Below are 25,291 nucleotides of genomic sequence, written 5' to 3'. Positions count from 1 at the left end.
ATATATATATATATATATAGCTTAAGTGTATTTTAGCTTAAGTGTATTTTATCTGTTCTTAAATTGAATTGATTTCCACACAAAGTTTACTATTCTATTCTATTCTAGTAAACTTTGTGTGGAAATCAATTCAATTTAAGAACAGATAAAATACACTTAAGCTGGGAAGGTAAAAGTGAAGGATGTGTGTTCTACCGCTCTTAAGAGGCTTTATATGAAATGGTTGAAGGCTGCTTCACTTGACGGTGTCAAGAATCCTCGGTGACTTCAACAGGGTCTAAATCTCATCATCCACGCTTCCAACCGCCCTCCAGCGTCAGTCAGAGTGAGACTTACTGGGACTCACTGCATAATTATTCCCAAAAATAGAACAGAGAATAACTATACTGACCTCTATGAAATTCCCATTCTTATTTACACTTTAGAGGCACCATTTCAGTCAAGTCACAAAGTATGTGAATGGAAAACAAACCTTAAAACTACAATATCAGAGGACATGAAACAGGTCTTAGTGGAGTCATTAGACAGGATTAAGGCAGTGTAGTGTATGAAACAGGATAAAGTGGGATTAATTAACTTCAGGAGTCTAATCTGATCTCTTCTAAAGGCCACTTTTACCAAACGAACTACTACACACACACAATCTGCAATTACTCAACACCATCAGATGTAATAATGTGGGGGATAACAGGCGAATTCGCTCTAAATGTTCTCCAAGAGATGATTCTACCGGGATGGTTTGCATATGTAACAAACAAATTCAACAGATGCAAGTCAGTCCTCTTAATTAATGAATAACCACCATCCATCCTTCTTCATAAATAAAGCAAATGTGAGAGAGGAGAGTCTGATTCGAGGCCGGACCTGTACAAGAACTGGGAGGGGTTTGCAGGCTAGACGAGGTCATCTTTTCAAGGCCTTGTGTATTTATTGACTCCTAGCAAACCAAAAAAACAGATTGTGTGATCTGTTATAGACACAGGGACACTGAGGGGCAAGTGAGGATTGGACACGGACACGCTGGCATTCCGCAGCCCTATTGTGACCCGACTGAATGAGGACAAAGAGACACCCCACTGATCAGAATCTGACGGGACGCCCCAAGAGACACAGGGACACAACTGACCCTCTTTTCTAGGTGAAAAGGGGTTGAAAGAGTGAGAGGAAAATAAGAAAGACAGCAAGAGAGAGAAAAAAGGGTTGAGGGGTAAAAAACAGAAGGGGAGTGACGAACGTCTGCAGTTTGACGGAGGGACAAAGACTCCAGAAGAGCTGTGACGGGAAAAAGAGAGCGAGTGGTTGTAGTGGGTGGAGGAAAGAGAAAGATAAAAGAGGGAGAAGGGGGACAAAAAGTGTTTGGGGAGGCAAAACAGCAAAGACAATATATGCCAGTTGGTCACTTCCGGTACCACCTTGGACAATTTCCATAATCATGACTTAAACATTTAGATGAAGTTATTGTAAAGATTCAATTTGACTACTGCCTTGATCACAGACCATCATCACGGAACATTCCTCATATGATCTATTTTATATATGTTTGTGTGTGTGTGGGTGGGGGTGTATAAGACACTTCAGTATTTGATTGAACGTAACATTACCCACAAATAAAATAACTCCAAAATGGAAGAGTGTGCTAATTGAATGAAAACCATTTTTTTTTTTTTTTTTTGTCATTTCATGTTTTGTTTACAATGCGTATGTAAACAATAATGTTTTAAATTGAATATATATATATATATATATATATATATATATATATATATATATATATAATCTGACAAGGGGCTTAAACCTACATATATTAAAAGTATAATGGAGATTTGATAAATGTTAAATATGATAGTGAGGGAGAGAGAGAGAGAGAAAGTCTTGGTGTAACTGGGTGACTTTCATTCTTTGCATTTTATGACCTCATCAGAGTCCGTAGTGCAACGAACAATGACAAACACCATTATTTCTCAAAATCTCAATGAAAAGACTAGTATGATTTATTAATTTATGTGTCTTTGTAATAAAAAACATTTAAAAACGTTTTTGAAAGAAGTCTCTTCTGTTGACCAATATAAAAATTAAATAAATACATTTGATCAAAACACAATAAAAATGTAATATTGTGACATATTACAATTCAAAATAGCTGTTCTATGGCAATATATCACAAAATGTAATTTATTCTTGTGATAAAACACTCCAGTGTTTAATGTCACATGATCATATACAGACCTAAAAAAAAAAAAAAAAGGATTGTGCCAACTCCAAATATTTGAATGATGGTGTATTACTGACAAAGGTTATGATATGCGGATGTCAAAAGTAGATTTTAACTGATCATTGCTTGTGACAGAGTGAAGTGGACCATGTGACTATATTGGCTAATGCGCACACTGAACATGGTAAACTTGCAAAATGAAAAAGGAATTTAGCATATCAGACATCATAAATTTCTGCATAACTACTACGGGTGATGTATAAATACTTGAAGACATCAAAGTTACAAAGTGTAATAAAGTAAGAACAAAGATTTCAGTGGTCAGAAAACACTGTATTGTCCAATGAGGATCACTTTAACACTCAAGAGTTTAGAAACCTTATTAGGAGGTTAGGTTTACTTACAGCTTCTTGATTCTTCATGCTGTTTATGTTTGCAAGAAAACCCCCACAAAGACTTTTTATCATGTTGAACGTGTTCATTAAACAAAAGAGACTGGTGTTATCCAATCTTAAAGCTGCCAACACAGCTGACGAACACAGAGCTGTCCAGCAGACACACTCTCAGCAGTTTTTATTTCATCGTTAAAGAAAACCACTCAAGCCTTTGATCCAATGAATAGACTTTCCCTCATTTAGGTGTCCGAATACGAACAAGAGCCCCAAAATGAAGCGTTTGGCAAGCAGGATTAGAACAGAGAGTGATTCAGCCATGAAAATGCCCCATTTTAATGGCTGATGGTCGAAGTTGCACTTTATAGCTGATTTGTGAGCATCTGAGGATCTGTGTGGCCAAGTTAAAAGTTTGAATTTTGAATGCATCAGCTGATCTCAGATAAGGACCCTGATGGAAGCTGGAAAGTGATCATTCATATGAAGCGAGTTTGAAAGAGAAAGGCTGTCCACCCACACTGTTTATAAGCCATGCCACATTCAGCCATTGTTCAGAGAAACACATTAACAAGAAAGGATGATGGAGAGGAAGGATCACAAAATCTTGAAAGTGAAAATATAGACCTGCTGACACAGCCACTATCACACTCCCATATATATATATATATATATTCACACACACACACAAAATACTGGACAAGCAAAAAAAGGTGGAGAAATATGAAAGCTGAAAAACTTCTAGGCAAACATACAAGAAATAAAAAGTAGAGAGATGCCAGTGGTCACTTGGAAATAGTTCCTTTTTAAAGCATTCAGTTACTCAGCAATTATTTCTTAGTGGGCACTGGTTTTAGATGCAACTTGAAAAGCTGGGCCAGAACCATTGTTTGGGGACTGAGGAGTCAAGTTGCTCAAGTTTAGGAATAGGAATGCTGTCCCATTCTTGTCTAATACAGGCCTCTAGTTGCTCAACTGTCTTAGGTCTTCTATGTCAAATCTTCCTCTTTATGATGCACCAAATATTTCCTATCGGTGAAAGATCTGGACTGCAGGCTGGCCATTTCAGTACCCGGATCCTTCTTCTACGCTGACATTGTCATGCTGGAAAATGCAAGGTCTTCCCTGAAAGAGACGACATCTGGATGGGAGCATATGTTGTTCGAGAACTTGGATATACCTTTCAGCATTGATGGTGCCTTTCCAGATGTTTAAGCTGCCCATGCCACACACACTCATGCAACCCCATACCATCAGAGATGCAGGCTTCTGAACTGAGCACTGATAACAACTTCTCTTTAGTCCAGATGACATGGCATCCCAGTTTCCCAAAAAGAACTTCAAATTTTGATTTGTCTGACCACAGAACAGTTTTCCACTTTGTCACAGTCCATTTTAAATGAGCCTTGGCCCAGAGAAAACGCCTGCGCTTATGGATCATGTTTAGCTATGGCTTCTTTTTTGACCTATAGAGATTTAGCATGCAACGGCGAATGGCACGGTGGATTGTGTTCACCAACAATGTTTTCTGGAAGTATTCCTGAGCCCATATTGTGATTTCCATTACAGTAGCATTCCTGTATGTGATGCAGTGCCGCCTCGAAGGGCCCGAAGATCACGGGCATCCAGTATGGTTTTCCGGCCTTGACCCTTACGCACAGAGATTATTCCAGATTCTCTGAATCTTTGGATGATATTATGCTTATATGTATAATTATGATTATACTCTTTGCAATTTTTCTATGACAAACTCCTTTCTGATATTGCTCCACTATTTTTCACCGCAGCATTGGGGGAATTGGTGATCCTCTGCCCATCTTGACTTCTGAGAGACACTGCCACTCTGACTCAGGCTCTTTTAATACCCAATCATGTTGCCAATTGACCTAATAAGTTGCAAACTGGTCCTCCAGCTGTTCCTTATATGTACATTTAACTTTTCCGGCCTCTTTTTGCTACCCTGTCCCAACTCTTTTGGAATGTGTAGCTCTCATGAAATCCAAAATGAGCCAATATTTGGCATGACATTTCAAAATGTCTCACTGTCAACATTTGATATGTTATCTATATTCTATTGTGAATAAAATATAAGTTTATGAGATTTGTAATTTATTCTATTTTTTTTTTACTCACAATTTGTACAGTGTCCCAACTTTTTGGAATCGGGTTTGTAAATTATAAAATTGTGTTTTGTTCTGAATACATAAAAAAAATATATATTAAAATGTTTTTTTTGCCCTATTTTAAGAGAGAATTATATCAGGGGAAGTTCTCTGTAAACCTTAGCTGTGTATAACTCAACACAACTAAACAATGAATGATGCAATGGCTGTTATTCAACAAAGTCTAAATTGTGTTGATAATAGTATGAAAGTAAACAATGTACATTACCGCAGTGTGAATGAAAATAATTCCATGTATAATCTGTCTGTGATTTCCGAAAGTATAGGAATTTTAGAAAGTATGCTCAAGTGCCTTGATAAAAAGTTGTCAGAGGTGTTTGGGATGGTAATGGTGAAACATCACCGTTTGAGTGAATGACAGACAACGAGTCTGCAGCTTTCTGCGCAGGAATACATTCACCTGTCTCCACTCCTGGGTTAGAGGAAGATTGAGAATATCACAACATGAGCTAGACATCTGAGTGAGTGATGTGTGTTATTATGTGAGTGATGTGTCAGGTCCTGCTTCTGTGGTGGAGCAGGACCTACAAGGCAAAGTGACAGTGGCATTTGTCAAAAAAGGGAAAACCTGACAAAAATTATAAACTAAGATCATTTTGTTACTTCTAATACAGAAATGACTCTTTGTTGTGTGTTTGTGCATTTTTGTAGGATCTGAAATATCTGCAGACTGGTGTGAGCACTGAAGTTACCTTTGCCTCCTTGAAACAATTGCGAAAAAAATAATCATTTCAGAACATACTTTTATTTTTAGTATAATATCAAGTCTTCTCTAAAGGCGAGATCTTCAAACAACTGCCTGATGTCCCCTTTGTGCAGACGTCGCAAAGGCTGAGGAAAACCGTACTAGGTAGGGTTTTCGAGTTAGTACATATTGCAGGTTAAAGAACCAGTGAGTGGTATAGAAAAAAAATTATGTAGGATTAATTATTTTTTTCTATACATCGACTCAACTGGGTCTCTAATCTGCAATATGCTCTTTAAAATTACATACAAGATCAGATAAATATTCCATGGTTCTATCTTCAACAATGAACAATCATAATAATAAAAAAAGGGTAGGGGACGGTTAAAAATACTACTTTCTCTTAAATCAAGGCAAAATGTATTGGCTATAACTACAATCACAAAATAAATGGGCAGCTGTTTGTTCAATAAGGCCACAAACTGAGTTTCAAGTTTCATCAATATAAAGATATTTAGAGATAACTGAACCAGTCGCTCATATTTTGCTTTTAAGTTGTTGGCGCTTGTTATTACATCGTAGGTCACATGATAACGTTAACATGACACATGAAGGCTGGACTGCATTCAGGCTAGAGTACTGTTAGCGCTCATTAAGTAATTACTTAAAGGGTTAGTTCACCCAAGAAATGAAATTTAGGCTGCGGTTTACTCACCCTTGAGGCATCCTATGTGTATATGACATTCATCTTTCAGACGAATCCAGTCAGAGTTATATTAAAAGTTGTCTTTAATCTTTCAAGCTCTATCATTGCAGTCAGAGGGGGTTGCATTGATAAGTAAAATAAAAAGATGTTTAATAAAAAGCATCCATCCATTTAAAAAAATGCATAGATTGAATTTATGGATATGCACTTTTTTTTTTATTTAACTTCTTTTGGACTGAAGCAATGCAACACCCGCTGACTGCAATGATAGAGCTTGAAATATCAAAGACAATTTATAAATAACTCCGACTGGATTCAGCTGAAAGAAAGTCATATACACCTAGAATGCATCGGGGGTCAGTAAAACGCAGCCGGATTTTCATTTTTAGGTGAACTAACCCCTTAAGTACTGAAATTAAATACCTAATAAGAGAGTATGTAGTTTTGGACGCAGTCACATGTCGCCACCTACTGATATCACGAAAAAAAATCCAACGGTTAAAAAACAATTGGAGGAACTCCTGGATTTTCACCTTTCTCTTTTGTGAAGTAATGAAAGATGGTCTTAAATTTCTACTTTTACAGATTACTACCCTTTGTGTTTTCTTGTCATTTATCAATAAAATGTTTGACATTATGGAAAAGCAAAATACAAAGTATTGTCTGGGTGGGGGGGGGGGGGATTATCAGCAGGGAACAACTTCGTACATTAAAACAAACAACTTTAACATTTTTGGAGACAATGAGGTTTAATTTCTAATATCTTTTTATGTATTTCTTGTAATCTCATTACCTCAAAATCAGAGAAGACAAAATCAAAATGAGTGGCTATCCAAGATTTTAGTTTATGGACACATTTAAATGCTGTGCATATATACAAAGAAAATAATTTCGCTGCAGTGCCCGTGTATGTATGGGGAACTTCACATTTTCACAAACCTGTTCTTAAATGAAAAAAAAAAAAAGGTTCTTGATTTTTTCCTGTGATAACGAGGCACACAATGTATTGAGGCATGAACGGAAACAAGAAAAAAAAAGACAATTAAATAGACCCCCCCCTCCCCACTGGTTATACACAAGAATACGCAAGCATTTTTACAGTATCAACATGGAAAGAAATTTCACACAGCCTCACTCTTAAAGCAATTCACAACGAAGTCTTTCCATTTTTAATCTCTAGTTTCTTTTTTGATGCATTTAAAGAAAAATGCTATTTACAAAATCCTACTTCTGACACAGTGAAGATTCAATAGCTGGAGATAGCTTCTTTGTAATTTATGCATTACCCTTTCATATAAATGTTAGCAAAAAAAGTAAGTAATATTTACAAGGGAAAACTCCAAATCTCAATTACTTATGTGAGCCGCAGTGACCAATCTGCACATTTGCTGTATTCCATTCCAACTAAAGAAGCAGATGTCAATTTTTTCAGATGGTTGAATATGCACTACTAATTCACACACACACGCACGTACGCACACACAGCAAAGTAACTGGAATTTGTTGATTCAGAGTTGTTGGTGTAAAGCAGAGTTGCTGTGGCAACAGATAAAGTTAACCAGCGCTCAGGTCCCTCTCTGGGATCTCACATTGGGCGGAGAAGAGTTCAGTCTCATATGAGATTGCTTTCATTTAATCCACTTTGACCACGCTGTAGATCTTGGTGACAAACCAAAAGCAGGCAAAGAATCCAATTGTACCTGGAGGCAAAAATACACTATAGATTACTAAAACATTACAATTTTACAGACCATTATGTCCGTCAGTTTATTAAATAAATGAATATAATAAAACTCAAAGCACTGTTTGTGCAGAAGTGGCTACAGATATTTTTTCAAGCCCAGTTTGGCCTGCAACAGCAAATAAGCATCTTGTTCATCTACTCTCTTACTCTAACTTGTCTCTTGATTAAAGAAAAAAATTAAAAAGGAAAAAAGAATATCAGCAACCAATATCAGAATTGGCCCACAATCAAACATAATCTGAATCAGTCATTAAAAATAACGGTTGGTGCCCCAATACTTCAATGTATTAAAATGTATACATTATTATTATTATTCATATATTCAAATACTCCAACTCTAATTGAAATTAAATGCTAACAAAGACAAAATCAAGATACAAACTGAACCATATTTCAGTCAATCTAATAGGAATCCATGTGATTAGGATTTTCACGATTTTTCACTCAATTTGGTCGCATGAATTGGCGGCGATGAACAACACAAAGCTGTTTGTTTTGAAAATGACTTCTGTGTGAGCTGTCTGTCACCTTAACTCTACACACACACAAACCTGTGAAGAGGAAGAAGATGAGTGCCATGATCATGGTGTAGCCGAAGTAAAGAATGGTGCTGGCGAGCCCACTGATCTGCAGTTTAGAGAAGAAGTAATGGATGGCATAGACCAGGAAATAAACAGCTGTGAATCCGCTGGTGAGAAAGGAGCGCCACTGCCAGTGATAGTCCTGAGACAGCATACACACAAAATAAATGAAGGAAAAAATTTTCTAAAAAATAAAAAGACACTATTCTCCAAAAATCTCGTCACGTGTATGCTGTGTGAACTCTTACCTCAGCACACAGGTGGAAGTAGCACAGCAGGACGGTGGCCTCAGAACAGGTGATGACCAGGATAATAAAGACCAGGAAGAGGAAGCCGAACATATAGTACATCTGATGAGACCTGCAATATCAATATCAATATTGCAATACAACTGTAAGTGTTTTAAAGGAGATTGGATTTTATTTAGACTTTAACACATTTTTAAAGACCTGCACAAATAAAATGTTTGATTAACATTTTTTTAATAATAAATGATTTTTGAATTTTTGAACGGTCACTTGAAAGTGGAAGTCATGTGATTTGCCAAGTATGGTTACTCGGAATAGGTGCTCTGCATTTAACCCATCCAAGTGCACACACACAGCAGTGAGAAGTGCACACACACCCGGAGCAGTGGGCAGCTATAGATCCAACACCCAGGGAGCAACTGGGGGCTCAGTTCCTTGCTCAAGGGCACTTCAGCCGTGGGGATTGAGAGTGGAAGAGAGTGCTGTTCATTCACTCCCTCTCACCTACAACTCCTGCCAGCACTGAGACTCAAACCGGCGACCTTCTGGTAACTAGTTCGGCTCTCTAACCATTAGGCCACAGTTGCACACTTTCTTTGTTCCTGAATGAATCAGCTTTTTAAACCAATCAACTAAATGAATGATTCAGTGACTTGCCACCACCTTTTTAAAATAATTTAATATTTCTATGTTCAGAACTTATTATTAAACATTCATCACATAAAATTGTTATGAATTTTAATGCTTTCATGCCACCTCTGAGCCTCATCAAACAGTCTGTAAATATAACTAAATGCCACTTTTGTGAAGTACAAAGATAATTGTTTTATATATTGATTTAATATGATTAGTAACTTATGCTTCCTGATTGTGTCTTATTACTGAATGTATTGTTTAAAAAGTTTAGCGGTTTAGAGGAAACATGAAATTACGTTTAATGTTACATACAGAGGTGGGTAGTAACGAGTTACATTTACTTCGTTACATTTACTTGAGTAATTTTTTGGGGTAACTAATACTTTTCGGAGTATATTTAAAGATGGGTACTTTATACTCTTACTTGAGTAAATTTTTGGGGAAAAATCTGTACTTTTACTTCGTTACTGTGGGCGGCGCTGCTCTCGTTACTTTATCTTAATGCAATAAATGTTATAAATGCTTCAGTTTATTCCAAACGCGCCGTCTACTTTTCTCTGGGAAATGAGCGATTTAACAGGTAATAACTTGGGCTACATTCGATTACAGTACACGATACCACTGTGACATTAGTTTGTTGCACGTGTTGTGGCTTATAACAGAGGGGAGTCAAGTTGAATACAGCTTCCAAAAGACAAAAAATAGCCGATTAAGATTTTATTAATTTTAATACATTCCCACCGGTGCGAGTACGTTCAGCAAGTCATATCATCATCAGCTGCTAAATTCAGATCTGTGATTGCTTGCTGGCGCTCAGCCAGAGATAGATGCGTTTATACAGCGCTGCGCATTATAACCAATCACACATGAATCTTTTGAGCTGATTAAAGCATTGGCCAATCAGAGGTGTTCCGATGAGTCATCGCTAAAATACCGGTGCTTCCTTCACTCGCTCACTGACTGAATACCTCTTTCTGGCGAATTCTCTTGTCAGAAACAACAAAGTGCAGATGTGTGTGTACGAATCTTTAATTAAGATATTGATTTCACAGTGTTAACAGTTTCAGTGATTTTAATGGGAGTTTCTGAGAGTGATTGAAATCTAGACTGTCAGTGAAAATGATCTTTAATAATGTAAATGTTATTTGCTCTCTTTCTGAACAATGAAAGATTAGTAGCAATATTGATATCACATTAACTTTCAATGTTAAATTCACATTTAATATAAAGTCAGTCGTATTAAAAATATGTTATGGCATGACACCTATATCTGTTACTTAAGTAAACAGACAGGGTTTTATAATAAATTACATAAATTGGAGTAAAGGCTGATGAAATATATACATTTATACACGCACACATACATTACATACATTTTATCTATATATCTAAATAAAAATAGGCTCAGTATATATGACCCAAAGTAACTAGTAACTAACTACTTTAGTAATTTTTTTTATCCGATACTCTTTTACTCTTACTCAAGTAACTATTCAAGACTAGTACTTTTACTTTTACTTGAGTAGATATTTCTAGAAGTACTTTTACTTGAGTACAGTTTTTGGGTACTCTACCCACCTCTGGTTACATATTATAAAGGTTTTTATAAAAAAAACTTTTTGCTAAAAGTTACCTCAACTTGGAGTCCCCCCAGTGAATTTCCACTACTGACACTATCCATAGTTTAACCAAGGTATTATTTAGTAAATCTATGGTTATACAAATGGTTGTCAATATGATAAAAAAAAACATTGTTATTTACACTTTTGTAAGTGAAAATTACCAATTATTAATTTATAATATATTTATATTAAAATATAATATATTTAATTGTTTATATTTTGTATGTTTATAATGCATTATCTTCTTGTTGATCCACCAGTTCACATTTACAACTCAACAGTAAAAACCTGGGTTGGTTCTCACATTGGTCCGATCACAAATAGCAGCTCTACCATCAGGAGGCGCTTTTGAAGAAGCAGAAATAGAGCAGAACAGCAGAACACAAAGCAGCACAGACTTTGAATCGACCAGCACTCATACTGATTTAATAAATTCATCGCATTTTGAATTTTAATAGTCACTTTCAAGCATATCCCAATTCTTGTCCCCAAATTTAAGACCTCTTGAAATCATAATTAAGGCTTAAGACCTTTTATGGCCTTTGATACAACTAAATTGAAGACTTTTTAAGGACTCATGGAATCAGTGTTTCGTAAACACTGGAATTGACCTATCGGTAAGCCCCGCCCCCTTAATTACTGTTGGTCACTCGGACAAACAAACGGAGTTCCTCACTGTCTCACAATGACAGTTTCATTTATGTGTTTTTGACTTTCACTGCATGGAACAGTTCGCTATTCTGGTTTGTATGTTAGAATAGACTCAGTAACTTTAATGCTAACAAAAGTTAGTTTTAGCCAGAGACACCTTGCTGAAGCAGATGACTTGAGCAATGAAAAGTGCAACTTAAAAGGAGTAAGAAAACCAGAAAATGAACATTTTCGTCTTCATTGTGATTAGGGTTGAATGCTTAGGGACATTTTGCTCTGTTTTGGATGGATTTAGGAAATGTAATAAAATAAATTACATTGCCCATTCTCTCAGGATACCTGGAATTAGTGTTACAAGTACCACAGGCACATAGTTTTTCCATTTTCGTAGCATAAACTCCATTAAACCGATGAAAGCTTCAGATCTTCCAGTGTTTCTCTATGGCGCTGAAACCTACTGATATCAGAGTTCTGCTTCCCATGCTACTGATCCTCAACTTCTATTGGCTCATCTGAATTTGAGGGGAGGGGCTTACCGATAGGTCAATTAGAATCATGGCAACCGTTAATCATCAGCACTAACCAAATGCTGTTGAGGATGAAGAACAGCTGGATGAAGATGCAGCCGAATGGCAGGATTCCACCCATGACAATGCCAGGAAGAGGTTTGGTGTAGAAGGACTGCTCTGGAATCTGTCTGGGGATCTGATTGGTCCGCACAGGATGTTCAATGCCCTGAAATAGAACCAAATTTACAAACATATTAAACTATAAGAAAGAGAAACAGGGATAATTGGATTATTTGACACCAAACACAATGAAGTTTTAAAAAAGGCTCTTGGGAAACTATTTGAAAGTAAAGAAAGCTTACGCTCTTCTTAAAACCAAAGTATGCTCCAATAAAGGTGAGGGGCACTGAGATACAGAACCACAGAGCCAGGATGGCCACCAGAGTACCAAAGGGCATGGCAGCTGATGAACCCTCACCCCACAAAATCAGATTCATTATGAAAAAATCTGCAAACACCACCCTGAAAAAACATGTATTATTCATTTACTATTATCATAGTTATTATTCACAACAAGTCATATTTAAGCTACACATCAACGATCAATCACAAGACTTGGGCAAGGGCAAAATAGCTCAAAATTTCCACTAACTGTAACATTTAACTGCTTACTGAAATGGAATTTCAATTCAAAGAAATGATGTATTCCTCCATTTACCCACCCTGGACAAAGAAATGCTGTCAGCAGAACATTGGTCTTCCACTTCTCCCCACCGAAGGCTGGAATGAGAGAGAGAGACCAGTTCACCTCACATTTCAACAAGGACACAAAACAAATATTAAATCACAAAGAGAAACTGCAGTCAAAGTAATACAGTTGTAATACATCAGTACATCAGCCTCTGCAGACAGATATTTTTTCTTGTTCTTTAAAGCAGTTGCCAGAATTAAATTCATTTACATTCTTTTTGTTTTGAAAATAATTAAATTTCATTACTTTCGTTATCTAGATGCAAACATTTAAAAAACGAACTGAAAATGAACAAATCTCTTGAAAGAATCAATTTCCATCACTACTTTCCAGTGGCTCCTAAAGCTAAGGAAACTCATTTTCACATTTAACATACTGTTTTACATACTATTTTATTACATTTTGAGAGAATTTAGGATTTGGGGTGCAACATATGTCCTCTCTTATGACTTATGAGTCTATGAGATGGTTGCACTATTGTGAGCCAAGCATTGAGAAACACAGAAGTCAGAAGTTACTGGGATACTTCCTAGAACTTACTACAATCCTGTGCATCAAGTTTGGTGGTTGACGGACAAAAAAAAAAGAAAAAAAAAGAATTAGGTAACACTTTACAATAAAATTAATTAATTAAAAGTTACCTGTATTAGTTAACATGAACAAAACTCCTACAGCATTTATTAATCTTAGCTAATGTTAATTTCAACAGTTACTATTACATTATTAAAATCAAAAGTTGTATTTGTTAACATTAGTTAATGCACTGTGAACTAACATGAACAAAAAAATGAATAACTGAATCTTTAACATTAACAAAGATGAAAAAATACTGTAACAAATGTAGTTCATTGTTAATTCAATGTTCACAAATGACACCTTATTGTAAAGTGTTACCAGAAATGGCCGTTGTAACGATTGAATGTAAATTCCTATGTGTCCATGATTCAGTTTCTAATCGGAGAGGAAAAACTGAGAGAAGATCAAAGGGGGCAACTAAATGTGTCGTATGAATGATGTTAAAACAGAGCTCAGCAGATGGATCTACATCTGATATCATAGTAAGCAGAAGAGTAAGCTCTCATTGTATTCTGCACGAGCTGTACAACACAAGTAAAGCTAAAAAGCAGCAGGGGTGGGTCGGCCTGTCTGTTCATGTAAATGGCTCCTCTGACACTAATTCAATCTAACGAACAGCAGACAGCCCTAATGGAGGGAGGATCAGAGATCAAAGGTCAATCCTCTGCTGCGGACTTACATTTGTAGTAGCGGGCAGCCACATAACCAGCTGGAGTACCCAGGAGCACCCACAACACCACTGCACACGTCATCAGAGCCCCACGATTGGCAGGTGACAGGAAGCCCAAACAGGCAAAAACTACGGGGGAAAACATGTCAAGTTCAGGGTTGCAAGAATTCAACATTTTGACATAACGTTAATCAAACATTCAACAAAATTCTTTATATCGTAGTTTAGATGATGCAGCAAATGTAACAGAGCTCCAAACGAACTTTTAAAACTGTCCAGGTTCATACATTGTATCAGCCATCACAAAGTAAAACATTTTCTATGTAGAAACTTCGGTAAAATTTTTAATCATTTATTATAAATTTGTCCAAAAATCTGACTACATTGGTCAAATAGCATTTTATAAAAATGTCTTGATTTTTTTTTTTAATTCTTAGTGTTTCTTTCTTTACACTTTAATGATCACAAGACATTGCTAGGTTTTTAACACTGCTATTTTTAAATAGTTTTTATATGTTTACATTCATGTCAAATTTTTACTACAGATTAAAATGTATGAGGTTGATAAGATTTTTTTTTTGTGGTTGAAAGGTCTCTTCTATTTACCAAGGATCCATTTGATCAAATATACAGTAAAAAAAAATATATATATTGTGAAATATTATTACAATTTAAAAGAATACAATTTTCTATGTGAATTCCTGTGTGTAAGGAATTCAAAGCTGAATTTTCAGCACTCATTACACCAGTCAAAACACTACGTTCTTTAAAAATAAATGCAATTTTACTGAGCCCTTTTCAATGGTAGTATACTTTTATCTTTATTTTTATGGCAAAGACAAATTTCTAAAGCAAACTAAGAAAACTACTTTTTGACCTGGTATTGGTCTTTTTCTAACAACCAGGGCTTGAATTTTCCTTGATTGCTCAGCTCTCTATACACTTACAGAGAGTAACAAAGGTCATGATGAAGATCTGAGTCCCAGAGCCCAGGAACACAGACAGCAGCATGCCTTTCCTGGGAGGCCTGAAGACATCTCCGTGAACAAGCTTCCAGCCAAATTCCTCCTGGGCATCCTCCTGGAAAAGATGGAGAGGAAAAGCCAGGCTTCAACAATAGCAGGAGCTAACAGAACCCCGTTCAGGCGTGGGTTTGGGTCTACAGCCCAATTACAGCTAACAGAGATCAAAGGAAGGACGCCGGCTGCTGCTCAGACCAATGATACACCGTGCCACTCTCAGTCTGTCCTTAATGAGTCTGATCTGTCAAGACAGAGAGGGGCCATGGTGAAACAGAAAAGAGAGAACACGTAAAAGAAACAGATGCATCACGCCTGACCCTGTTTGACCCTAAAACCTAGATGGGAGGGGCCAAATATAGGATATATAAAGAGATATATCTCTGAAAGCTAAAGTGTGTATTTAAGATGACTCGTATCGAGGGTGAAGGCAGTGTGTGTGTGCACACTTGTCTCTCCACATCAGTGTGACCCTCACTGCTGGCAGCAGACGACCCAGATGACAAACATAAGTGACATACATTAACACACATTGTTAAGTTACAAACCAAACACACAGAGTGCCACACATTCACACACATGCAAACATAAACATTGTGTATTATGTGGTAGAGATGGGCGATATGGGGAAAAATGTATATCTCTGTATTTTGGGCAAATTTGCAATATACGGTACATGTCTCTGTATTTTTGTTTTTGAATTTGGAATAAAAATAAATCTGTATTTAATATATATATATATATATATATATATATATATATATATATATATATATATATATATATATATATATATATATATATATATATATATATATATATATATATATATATATATATATATATATAAATTATATTTTACTAACCGTCCAATGTTGTCCAACAAAACAATATATATTAAAGGCTATGAAAACAAATAAACAATGTAACCATGTAAGCCTTTATATTATATGCAAAAAAGGGTAAAAATCACATTTCATTCTAACATTGCAAACTAAAAACTAAAATAAGGCTTTTCAAGTGGAAGTTAAATTACTAAACTAAAAATGTAAATAAATGAGAACAAAAGCACTGAGTTGTGTAAGGCTATTTTGATTACCCCATTACAGTTACTTTACAGTTAGTGCTATCATAAAAATAGACTTAGTTGTAGGTTTAAAATTCTACGTCACATTTATTGTCCAACAACAAACATTTCAGCAAATATTCAGCGAAATGTATATTTTAGTCAGAATTATTGCGCTCTGTCAGTTTGGAGCTCATCCGCGCGGCGGCACTCGATCACTGAAGTCTGTGAAGTTTAGTGGAGAATCCCAAAGCCGATGGCTCATGCACTTCTGACAGAAAAATTGCGATTTTCCATGGCTTTATAACATTTACAGATGGAGAGTACACCTGTGAAATGTAAGTTATGCATTCAGGAAGAAAGCACATCTCAAACACATTAAACAGTGCGAGTAGCCTAGTGTCTAGCATCTGATGGGCCGAGCCGCTTAATTAATATGTGAAACGAAACTATAAACTATGTCTTACCAGTTTTTAAAGGCCTTAATATGAAGCTTGTCACATGTTTAGAACAAACTGGATTATGCACTTTCTGAGCTGAACTCACCACAGAGTCCATCTGGTTGTATCGGGCGATGTCTTTATGGAGTGTTCGGAGCATGATCATAGCAACCATCCCCGAGAGGAAGAGCACGATGACCAAAGAGTTCATGATACTGGAGGCAGAAAACAGAACGTCTTAGCATGTGTGTTTTATTTGCTGAACTTGGTGACGTAACACCAGGGTTCCTCCACATTAAAGCTAAACTAGAGAGGAGATGATTAATCATCATCATTATAAATATTTTTTTTGCTTTTATTATTTAAATTATACAAATTAATCAAACGAGAAAGATATTACTATATTTACTGTAATACGTTAGTATTTAACAATAACAACTATTACTCAAAATATGTTTATCTTTATATTTATTTATATGAAAACAAATAAACACATTACTACTGCAATAATATTTACTTTTTCCACAACTAGTACTGTAAGAATATATTTTAAATAAAAAAATAGAAAAGTATTTAATAGAGATAATAATACGATTAATATAATATTACAGAACAACAGGAAAATGACTAATAATAATTGTTGATTACATTACTTTCAAATGGTAAAATATAAAGGTTTTATTTTGGCAGGAAACCACTGGGAGGTCTTAAAGCTTCTCTTTAGTTGACAACAGATTTTTAAATGCTTCTCATTATTTCTCTAATTTGGGAAGATGGTTGTCATGTTGCGTTTTCAAATGCAGATTCCAAGACACTGAACACACCTGACCATGAGCATCATGCAATTCTTTGACTCTTGCATTTGGAACAGTGCAATAGGATGCGTGTAGTGTGTGATATGTGCCTTCACCTGAACCACTGAATGTTGGTGTGTGGCATAGACTCAAGAATATAATCCCATCTAGAGGCCCAGCGAATCTGTTTGTCCTCCTGCAAACACCAAACCAGCAGTTATACAGAAAAACCAAAAACTCTGCAGAAATACTGATATAATAAATCACTTTACACCAGGGAGCTACCCTTTGGTTGATAGTGAGATAAATATAAACCCAAATTAACATATTTACATAGTGATGAAGTATACATTGCAAAGCATTTGAAAAGCTAATTTTAAATGTAATGACAATTTAATTTTTCATGCATCTAGCATGGGATGAACAATGACGCTTTTGCCTGCTTTGGATGAAGTTCATGTAATACGGTATTTTCCACAAAAGTAAATTACATTTATTAGACAATAATTGGCAGATACCCTGCCGGAAACCACTGCTTTACAGAAAACGTGGCATGATGCCAGTATGCGACCTTGTGGAAAAACACAGAACAACACTTCTTACTTTGAAATTAAGAGGAATAGTGATGTATAGATTAAAAGTTTATATCTATATAAACTACTATAAATAATGGAAGACACTTTGATTCAGTTCAGAGTAATATAAATTCACCCCAAAATGTGCATTCTGTCATTTACTCGCCCTCAAGTTCCAATTTGTCTTTTGTTGATCTTCACACAAATTAAGGCCTTTTAAACATTTTCAGAATAAATAACCATTGGGCAAAAATTGCAGAAATTACGCTTAGTAATCTGAGAGAAGCAGAATTTATAACAAAAAATGATTCCTTGTGAATTGAAAAAAAAAATCCATCTGAATTGAATAGTTAATCCAAATCTTGGCAACGACATCTTTTTCTAAAATGAACAGATTTAATTTAGCCTTTTATTCAACATATAACACAAAAAAAATCACAGAAATTATGAGATTAATACAAATATCTTCATTTCTGTTCTAAAGATAAACAAAAATCTGATTGGTTTCAAACGCCAATTGGGTGAGTAAATGAGGACAGAATTTTCATTTAAAGATAAACCAATCCTTTAAGACTGATATGTAAGTATATTAATCACTAACCACAAACTTGACGGAGTAAGTGTAGGGAATCTTGACTTCTCCATTAAACTTGTTGTTCAGACTCATGGGAGGTCCTTTGCAGTCTGGTTTCTCCATGTTGGTGTATTTATAGCTTTAAAAATAAACAAGAAACATAATCCATATTTACATATTAAACCCAATATAAGCTCAATTTGACAAATAAATATTTAAATATACTGTTGCTTTTTTAAATTCAAATCTTAATCAGCTAAATGGCACCCTTATTATCGATTAGAATTGATTAAAGAGCCTCAAATACCTTTTGGGCTCTAATTTAGCTGCAACCAGTCTGGCACCAGCCGCCTCGTTCTCCACCACGTGGTAGAAAATGGTGATGTCCACATGGTTGAAGATGTAGAAGGTGTCTTTGTCATTGAAGTCGGCCTGCATGAAAATGACCACTGCTTGAACAAGTTACATTAAACCGAACCCTCGTATGACCTTGAAAAGGCTGGTAAGTGTCACTCACGCTGACTACGCAGGCATCTTTGGGCCGTCCCGTATCTGTGACATAGCAGCCAATGGGGAACCCTGGATTACAGAACTTCTGATTGTCCTCCACATCGTAACACCAGGTCACCGGCATATTATCGACAATCCTGAGAGAGTCAAGTGAGTGATGAGATGCTATGCTTGATTGTAGTGCTGTGTTACAGCGAAGAGAGAGACTGAGAGACTGCCTCACCAGTGGTGTTGGTAATTAAGGAGCATTCCCTTCTTGAGAAAGTCCAGCTTGGCTTTTTCCTCAGCTTTTTCTGTGTTGTAAGATTTAAGACAGACACTCTGGCACTCCAAATTCTTCTTGAAGGAAAACTAGAAGAAAAACATTAATTATTTAGGTGTTTTAGCACCATTTGCCTTTAATACAGCTCCAGACCTTCTTAAAATAGATTTATACAACTTTTGAATGTACAGACGAACAACTGCCAGTTATTTCAGAGCTGTTTGATGAGGCAATTTGCATCTCACTCTTCTCTCCAAAACTGCCCAGTGAAGTGGACAATATTCAAGTGATTTGCGTGGCCTGGGCAGAGGTTGAGGTTCGTCTTGGTGCTTCAACTGTCCAGGTTTTATGATCATGACACCATTCCTTTTTTACATTTTACAATTGGTGTCTATGATTAAAGTTTTATATTATGGATGTTAGCTTTATAAATTCTCTGTGGTTGGATTTTGTGGAAACAGGGTCTCTGTAGTAAATACTGAGGTTTGTTTGTTTGATGGTCCCTATCATTCACTTTCGCTGACTACTCTTCTTCACTGATGACTTTGTCTACAAAGTCATAATCATAAAGACGTTTGTTCTTAAAACACCAAAGTAGTATTTATGCTGCTGTTAAAGCTTCCATGATTTTGCCCCCCCCCCCTTTTTTTCTCCACTGTAGACTACACAAATTATATTAACCCCTATAGTAATGGGTGTTCACATTATTTTGTCCAACCTCTGTGTGTTGCATCAAGATACACATTATATCAGTTCATGCATTCCCAAGGGATTGAACCCATGGCCTTGGCATTGCTAGTGCCAAGCTCTGACATACAAGAACCTCGTGTAATATACCTTATACGGGGACAGCTCAATTCTTTCTCCAAACAGCACCTGACCCAAGTTCTCAGATGGACGCTTCTCGGACTCATCAGCACAAAAATCAAACCTGAAAGAATACAAATAATCAAGTATTAATCAGATATAATCAAAAAGCTCAGCAAAAAGGTAATCATAATTTATCAGGTGACATAACAGATTTTTAAACTGTGCGTGTGTGTGTGGCCATTAAAAGAATGCAAAGGTTTTCAAATAAATTTAATTGTTACTTTAATTTAAACCAAACATTAAACTTAAAAAACAAACATGCATGGACCACAGAGGATTTTTTCTATCACTGAAAATAAGGTGCAGTTTGCAGCAATGATGCTTGAGTAGCATCTTAAAAACTTCTATGTGAGAATATCCTTACATATGTCTAGAAATCTTTGTTTTGATGCCTCAGAGGAATTCAGAACTTCAAGTTCAATCCAAAATTAGAATTACTACTTCTGTGGAACATAAATGAATATATTTTGAGAAACATCGCAACAGGATTCCTTTTTGCATACAGTGGAAGTCAATGGTAATAAAAATCATATGGTTACCCACATTTTGTGTTCTGCTAAATAAAGAAATGCATACAGGTTTGGAACAACATAAGGTTGAGTAAACTGGATGAACTATCCCTTTAATTGTAATATACACGGTGAGCAGAAAACCTCTGATAATTGGCTGGAAGTCACCAATTAAAGCAAGCTACCTACTAGTGACCAGCAAAGTTTCCTTGAGCAAATTTTTTTTACATTTGCTGGTTTGGATGTATTTTATTAAAAGAAAGCTGCCATATGGGTACTTGTGTTAATTCAGACAGAATACCCTCAGGAGCTTGAGCACAGTAAGTGTAAGGCAGATTAATAATGCAAAGCATACAGTATGTCATATAATTGAATGTCTTATGAGGGTGTAAATATTGCGACAAAATCAAATCAATTTGAACACAATTTAAACCTGGATGATTGTAACTAGGGCTGCAACTAACGATTATTTTGATAATCGATTAATCTGTCGATTATTTTTACGATTAATCGATTAATCGGTTTATGTACTTATATTTTTGTTTTCAAATAATGTTTTTACCATGGCAGTCCTTGGAGCTCCTAAAGTAGTTTAACATCCCGAACAAAGCTTATTAAGTAATCTTTCAGAACATATTTTCACTAAGAATAAGAATAAAACAGAATAAAATTGCAGTACATTGCATTTTATTATTATTATTTTTCCTGTAAACACACAACTTATACCTGGGAAACAGCTTCATAGCTTATGCTGTGAAATTGTAAACAGTCATTCGAATAAAGTGCCAATGGCATGAAACCTGAATGGAACTCACATTTTAAAGTAAAATCCATCAGAAAAAAAGTATTGAAAAAATATGAAAAGAAATGGACAAAAAAAACTTGCTGTGTGAAAAAGAGCAGTGAATACTTAGAAAAAAAGTGCATTTCAAATACATTTAAACATTTACTTCTCTCATTCAGTCATAATTAGGCTTATAGAATTCATTAGAATTATAGTTCATAGAATTATGAACTGGTAAACGAAAAACTGATCACAGAACATGTTTGTAAAGCTTTAAATGTTAACTGTTAAAAAGCAATGTTATCAGCTTTTACGACTAAACATCTAAACATTTGCAAACAACATTGTACTGGAGAATCTGAACATATAAAAGTCAGTTCAGTATTGCAAAGTTTAGAGGTTACTCTTTTTTTTTTGAAGGCTCAAAGTAAAGTACTCCCACACTTTGGATGACTTCGTTCGATTAGTTTTATCTTCCGCTTTTTTTTCTTTCTTTCTCGAGCTTACTCCACTGCCATCTGCCTCCACCATCACGCTGAATGCTGCAGAGAGCTGTTAGGGAAGCACGTGACATAAAACGAGGCCAGCTATTGGCTATTCACTACTTCTCCTGCTGTACTGGCTGAGTAAAACCTCCGGTGGCTCATTACTGCCACACTTTGGTCACCGCAGATTTAAAATAAGCATGAAATGAGCCACTTACGGCAAATAAAAGTTATTTAGCAACTAATCGATGACTAAATTAGTTGACAACTATTTTAATAATCGATTTTAATCGATTAAATCGATTAGTTGTTTCAGCTCTAATTGTAACCACTCTAAGTTCATCTGTCTTGGGAAAGCTAGCATGTCTCTGACATAGTGATAACACTCGGTGCCTTCTCTAGTGCAGCTCAACCAGGTCTCGTCCCATTCGTCAATATCTGTGATATCACAAATCCTGAAAAATATGCGTTGTAGTCCCAACGAGTCGTTCGTTGTAGTTTTTGAAAAGTGATTTCTGTAAAATAAAATCTCTTTTTGAAGTGGACTTTCAGCTTTGTAACTTTGCAGATATTTTTTATGCTTAAACAGCAACATTACAGACGAAGGCCCCGTTTACACTAGTGTGTTTTCGTTTTAAAACAGCGTTTTAGAATTGATCCGCGTTTACACTGGCATTTCAGCTGCGTTTCAGAAACAATCTACGTCTACACTACATAACCAAAAACGCATGTCACATGACTATTCAAGCACACTGAGCATGCGTGTAAAAGTGTAAACAAGAAGAAGTCAGTTGCTAGTCACTGACAGGTTCAACAGTGAGCATGATGAGCAGGAAAAGCAAGGACGTCTTTGTGTGGACAGATGATGAGGTGGAATTGTTACTCAAAGAAACTAATGATTACAAGGGGCCCGAAAATGTCTACTGGGAGTCATGCCAAAACAAATACAGCCACATACTCGACAGAGACATGATACAGTTACACGGTCATCAAGGATACGCAGCGATCACGTGGGCAGCCATGCAATCGTTTTCAAAAGTCTCCATTTTGGTCTGTTTACACTGAAACGCAACCCCAGAGTTTTCAAAACGCCGGAGTAGTGTAAACGATTATCGTAGCGAAAGTTTTGTGTTTTAAAATGAAAACGCACTAGTGTAAACGGCCTAAATAATGTTGAAAAAGCATAATGGCACTCCTTCCTCCTCCTAAATCTCTACAGTCAAACTTTCCTCCCCTCCTTCTCCAGCATCTCTAGTGTATCAGAGACACCATTGCTACATTTCATCCTCTTCAGTTTTTCCCCTCAAAGAGTAACTAAAGCAAAACCTGTGAGTAATAACAGGTTAACCATACAAAAAGTGTAGCAAATCTTGAGCAAACCATGTTAAAAATGCTATTTCTTCAGTGTTGTCCATTACAGTGTTAATATAACTAAGCAATTAAAAGTTGTTTTTGCTAACTGAAATGTAGCTGAAACTAATTAACCCTCTGTTTGTGTTAGGATTCCCGTAACACTTGTGGTGTTCCCGGTCAAAAATGACTGGCCCACAAACAATTGCTTATAAATCTCTCATTGTGCTATATTATCAACAAATATTGGATTCAATCTTTTTGTCAACTTGTTTTCTTTCATTTAGGACTGGTTTTGTGTTTCTATTTGCATCTGGTTAATCGTAGGCCTCATTTATCTGAGAGTAGGCACCTCATTTTTTGAGTGAACCCCCTGAGAAGTACTTATAACCCGTGTAAACAAAGTCGGTAAGTTTAAGTCCAATGCAAAAACATTAACTAGTATTTTTGGGAAAAAGAAAATCTTCTTCAGGTCAAAGTGACCCGAACACAACCAGAGGGTTAAATATATATGTTTATACTAGATGAAAAGCTCACAATTAAAAAAGAAAAGAAAATGAAAACAATGCTTTGGGTAATAAATTAAGGAAAATAAGTTTAATTGAAGTACTCAAATGACTAAAACTGCAATAAAATACAAATGTTTTTTTAAATAAATTATTAAAACTAAGATATAAAACTAGATGGAAACAGATTCAAATTATTAAATGGGCTACTATTACACACAGTATAATTCATACTCACGCGGTGTATTCATAGGGCAAAACAGACTCCACAGAATCCAGCCTGTTCACAAACAGCTCAATGGTTGACTGACAAAAAGAGAAGCATCAAAAGTTACAGCACGTAGAGACACACAGATCATATTAAACAACACATGATTACATTACACAATTCAAAAAAGTGTTATAAAAAATATGACTTAATGACAGAATTTATAACTAGTTAATGGGATTTATCCAATTCATTCGTGAAACACTTATCTTCATAAACATGCATATTAAGGTACTTATCAATACAAACTTACTTGATGATTATTCCGAATGTCTCCTTTAATGTTTTTATGTAACAAAGGCACAGTTTGGGAACAACATCGGCTGAGTAACTGAATACAGTATTTTAAGAGAACTCTCTCTTTACAGTCAAAGTCCAACATTATCTCTTCACTTCCAGCTTCACAGACAGGTCGACTATTAAAGTCAGTCTTATGACGATAACGTTACAAAGTTTTTGAAAGCGACGGATTTAGCAGCTCTTGCTGTTATCTTTATCAGTGCAACAGCGTTTCCACAACTGACACCCAGCAATAGCATTTCGTGCTAGCATCACACAGCAGACACCCCACTAACGTTACAGAGAAACACTGCACATCTGAAACGGTTTAATGAAAATCACTTATTACGCGTATTAATATGAATATTTACCTTGCAGTCAGGAACATCGTTGTTTTTGTCGCTCTCTTCTTTCTCGCAGAAGCTCACAGGGGCCAAACCAGGGAGGTAGAAACTTAACGCGTCCCGCAGCGACCCGCACACAAGAAACAACACAAATATAACACGGACACAGTGGAACACGGCCATTCTGCCTCGACCGACTAGTTCAGGATTCGGTAGATGTATTTACATGCGTGAAATGTAGATGTGCGTGTCAAAATTCAGACATTGGTGAGATCTACGCGCTAGCGGAGCTGCTGCCTGCGTAGCAGCATCTGATTCCGCTCAGACACGTCATCCGTCACGAAAAGCATGATGGGATAGTGGAGGACTCCACTGCGAAAAACAACGAAAGCATTATACATAAATCTTGAAAATGATGCGCTTTCTAAATTCGAACTGTTTGAATATCTCACACAGCACCTATTTTAAATACAACCAATACTTAAATAATCCC

The 25,291-nt window shown here is 36.0% G+C and overlaps 1 protein-coding gene across 1 annotated transcript; it reads right to left on the bottom strand.

The window, feature by feature from the left end:
* Nucleotides 1-6,905: 6,905 nt before the first annotated feature.
* On the bottom strand, nt 6,906-25,145 carry LOC132142493 (transmembrane 9 superfamily member 2-like). The gene is made up of 17 exons (XM_059552405.1): nt 24,826-25,145; nt 24,146-24,213; nt 20,241-20,334; nt 19,365-19,492; nt 19,149-19,278; nt 18,939-19,063; nt 18,659-18,770; nt 17,599-17,678; nt 16,795-16,903; nt 15,111-15,243; nt 14,173-14,292; nt 12,889-12,946; nt 12,529-12,688; nt 12,241-12,392; nt 8,749-8,860; nt 8,471-8,642; nt 6,906-7,875 (listed from the first exon to the last, which is right to left on the bottom strand). The coding sequence occupies exons 1-17, from the start codon at nt 24,979-24,981 to the stop codon at nt 7,808-7,810; spliced, it is 1,977 nt and encodes a 658-aa protein (XP_059408388.1). The 5' UTR covers nt 24,982-25,145; the 3' UTR covers nt 6,906-7,807.
* Nucleotides 25,146-25,291: the final 146 nt, after the last annotated feature.

Source organism: Carassius carassius, chromosome 6 (genome assembly GCF_963082965.1).
Source record: "Carassius carassius chromosome 6, fCarCar2.1, whole genome shotgun sequence".
In the NCBI taxonomy this organism is placed as follows: Eukaryota; Metazoa; Chordata; class Actinopteri; order Cypriniformes; family Cyprinidae; genus Carassius; species Carassius carassius.
Note: the sequence above shows the minus strand (reverse complement) of the source record. Positions and strands in the feature narration are given on the sequence as shown.

Bases quoted from the DNA above. Each gene is read 5' to 3' on its own strand.
- LOC132142493 (XM_059552405.1), bottom strand. From the start codon at position 24,981: ATGGCCGTGTTCCACTGTGTCCGTGTTATATTTGTGTTGTTTCTTGTG. The intron at 12,393-12,528 runs GTAAGCTTTCTT...GTTCTATTTCAG, and splicing joins ACTTTGGTTTTAAGAAGAGC to GGCATTGAACATCCTGTGCG. The intron at 7,876-8,470 runs GTTTGTGTGTGT...TTTTGCCTCCAG, and splicing joins CATCTTCTTCCTCTTCACAG to GTACAATTGGATTCTTTGCC.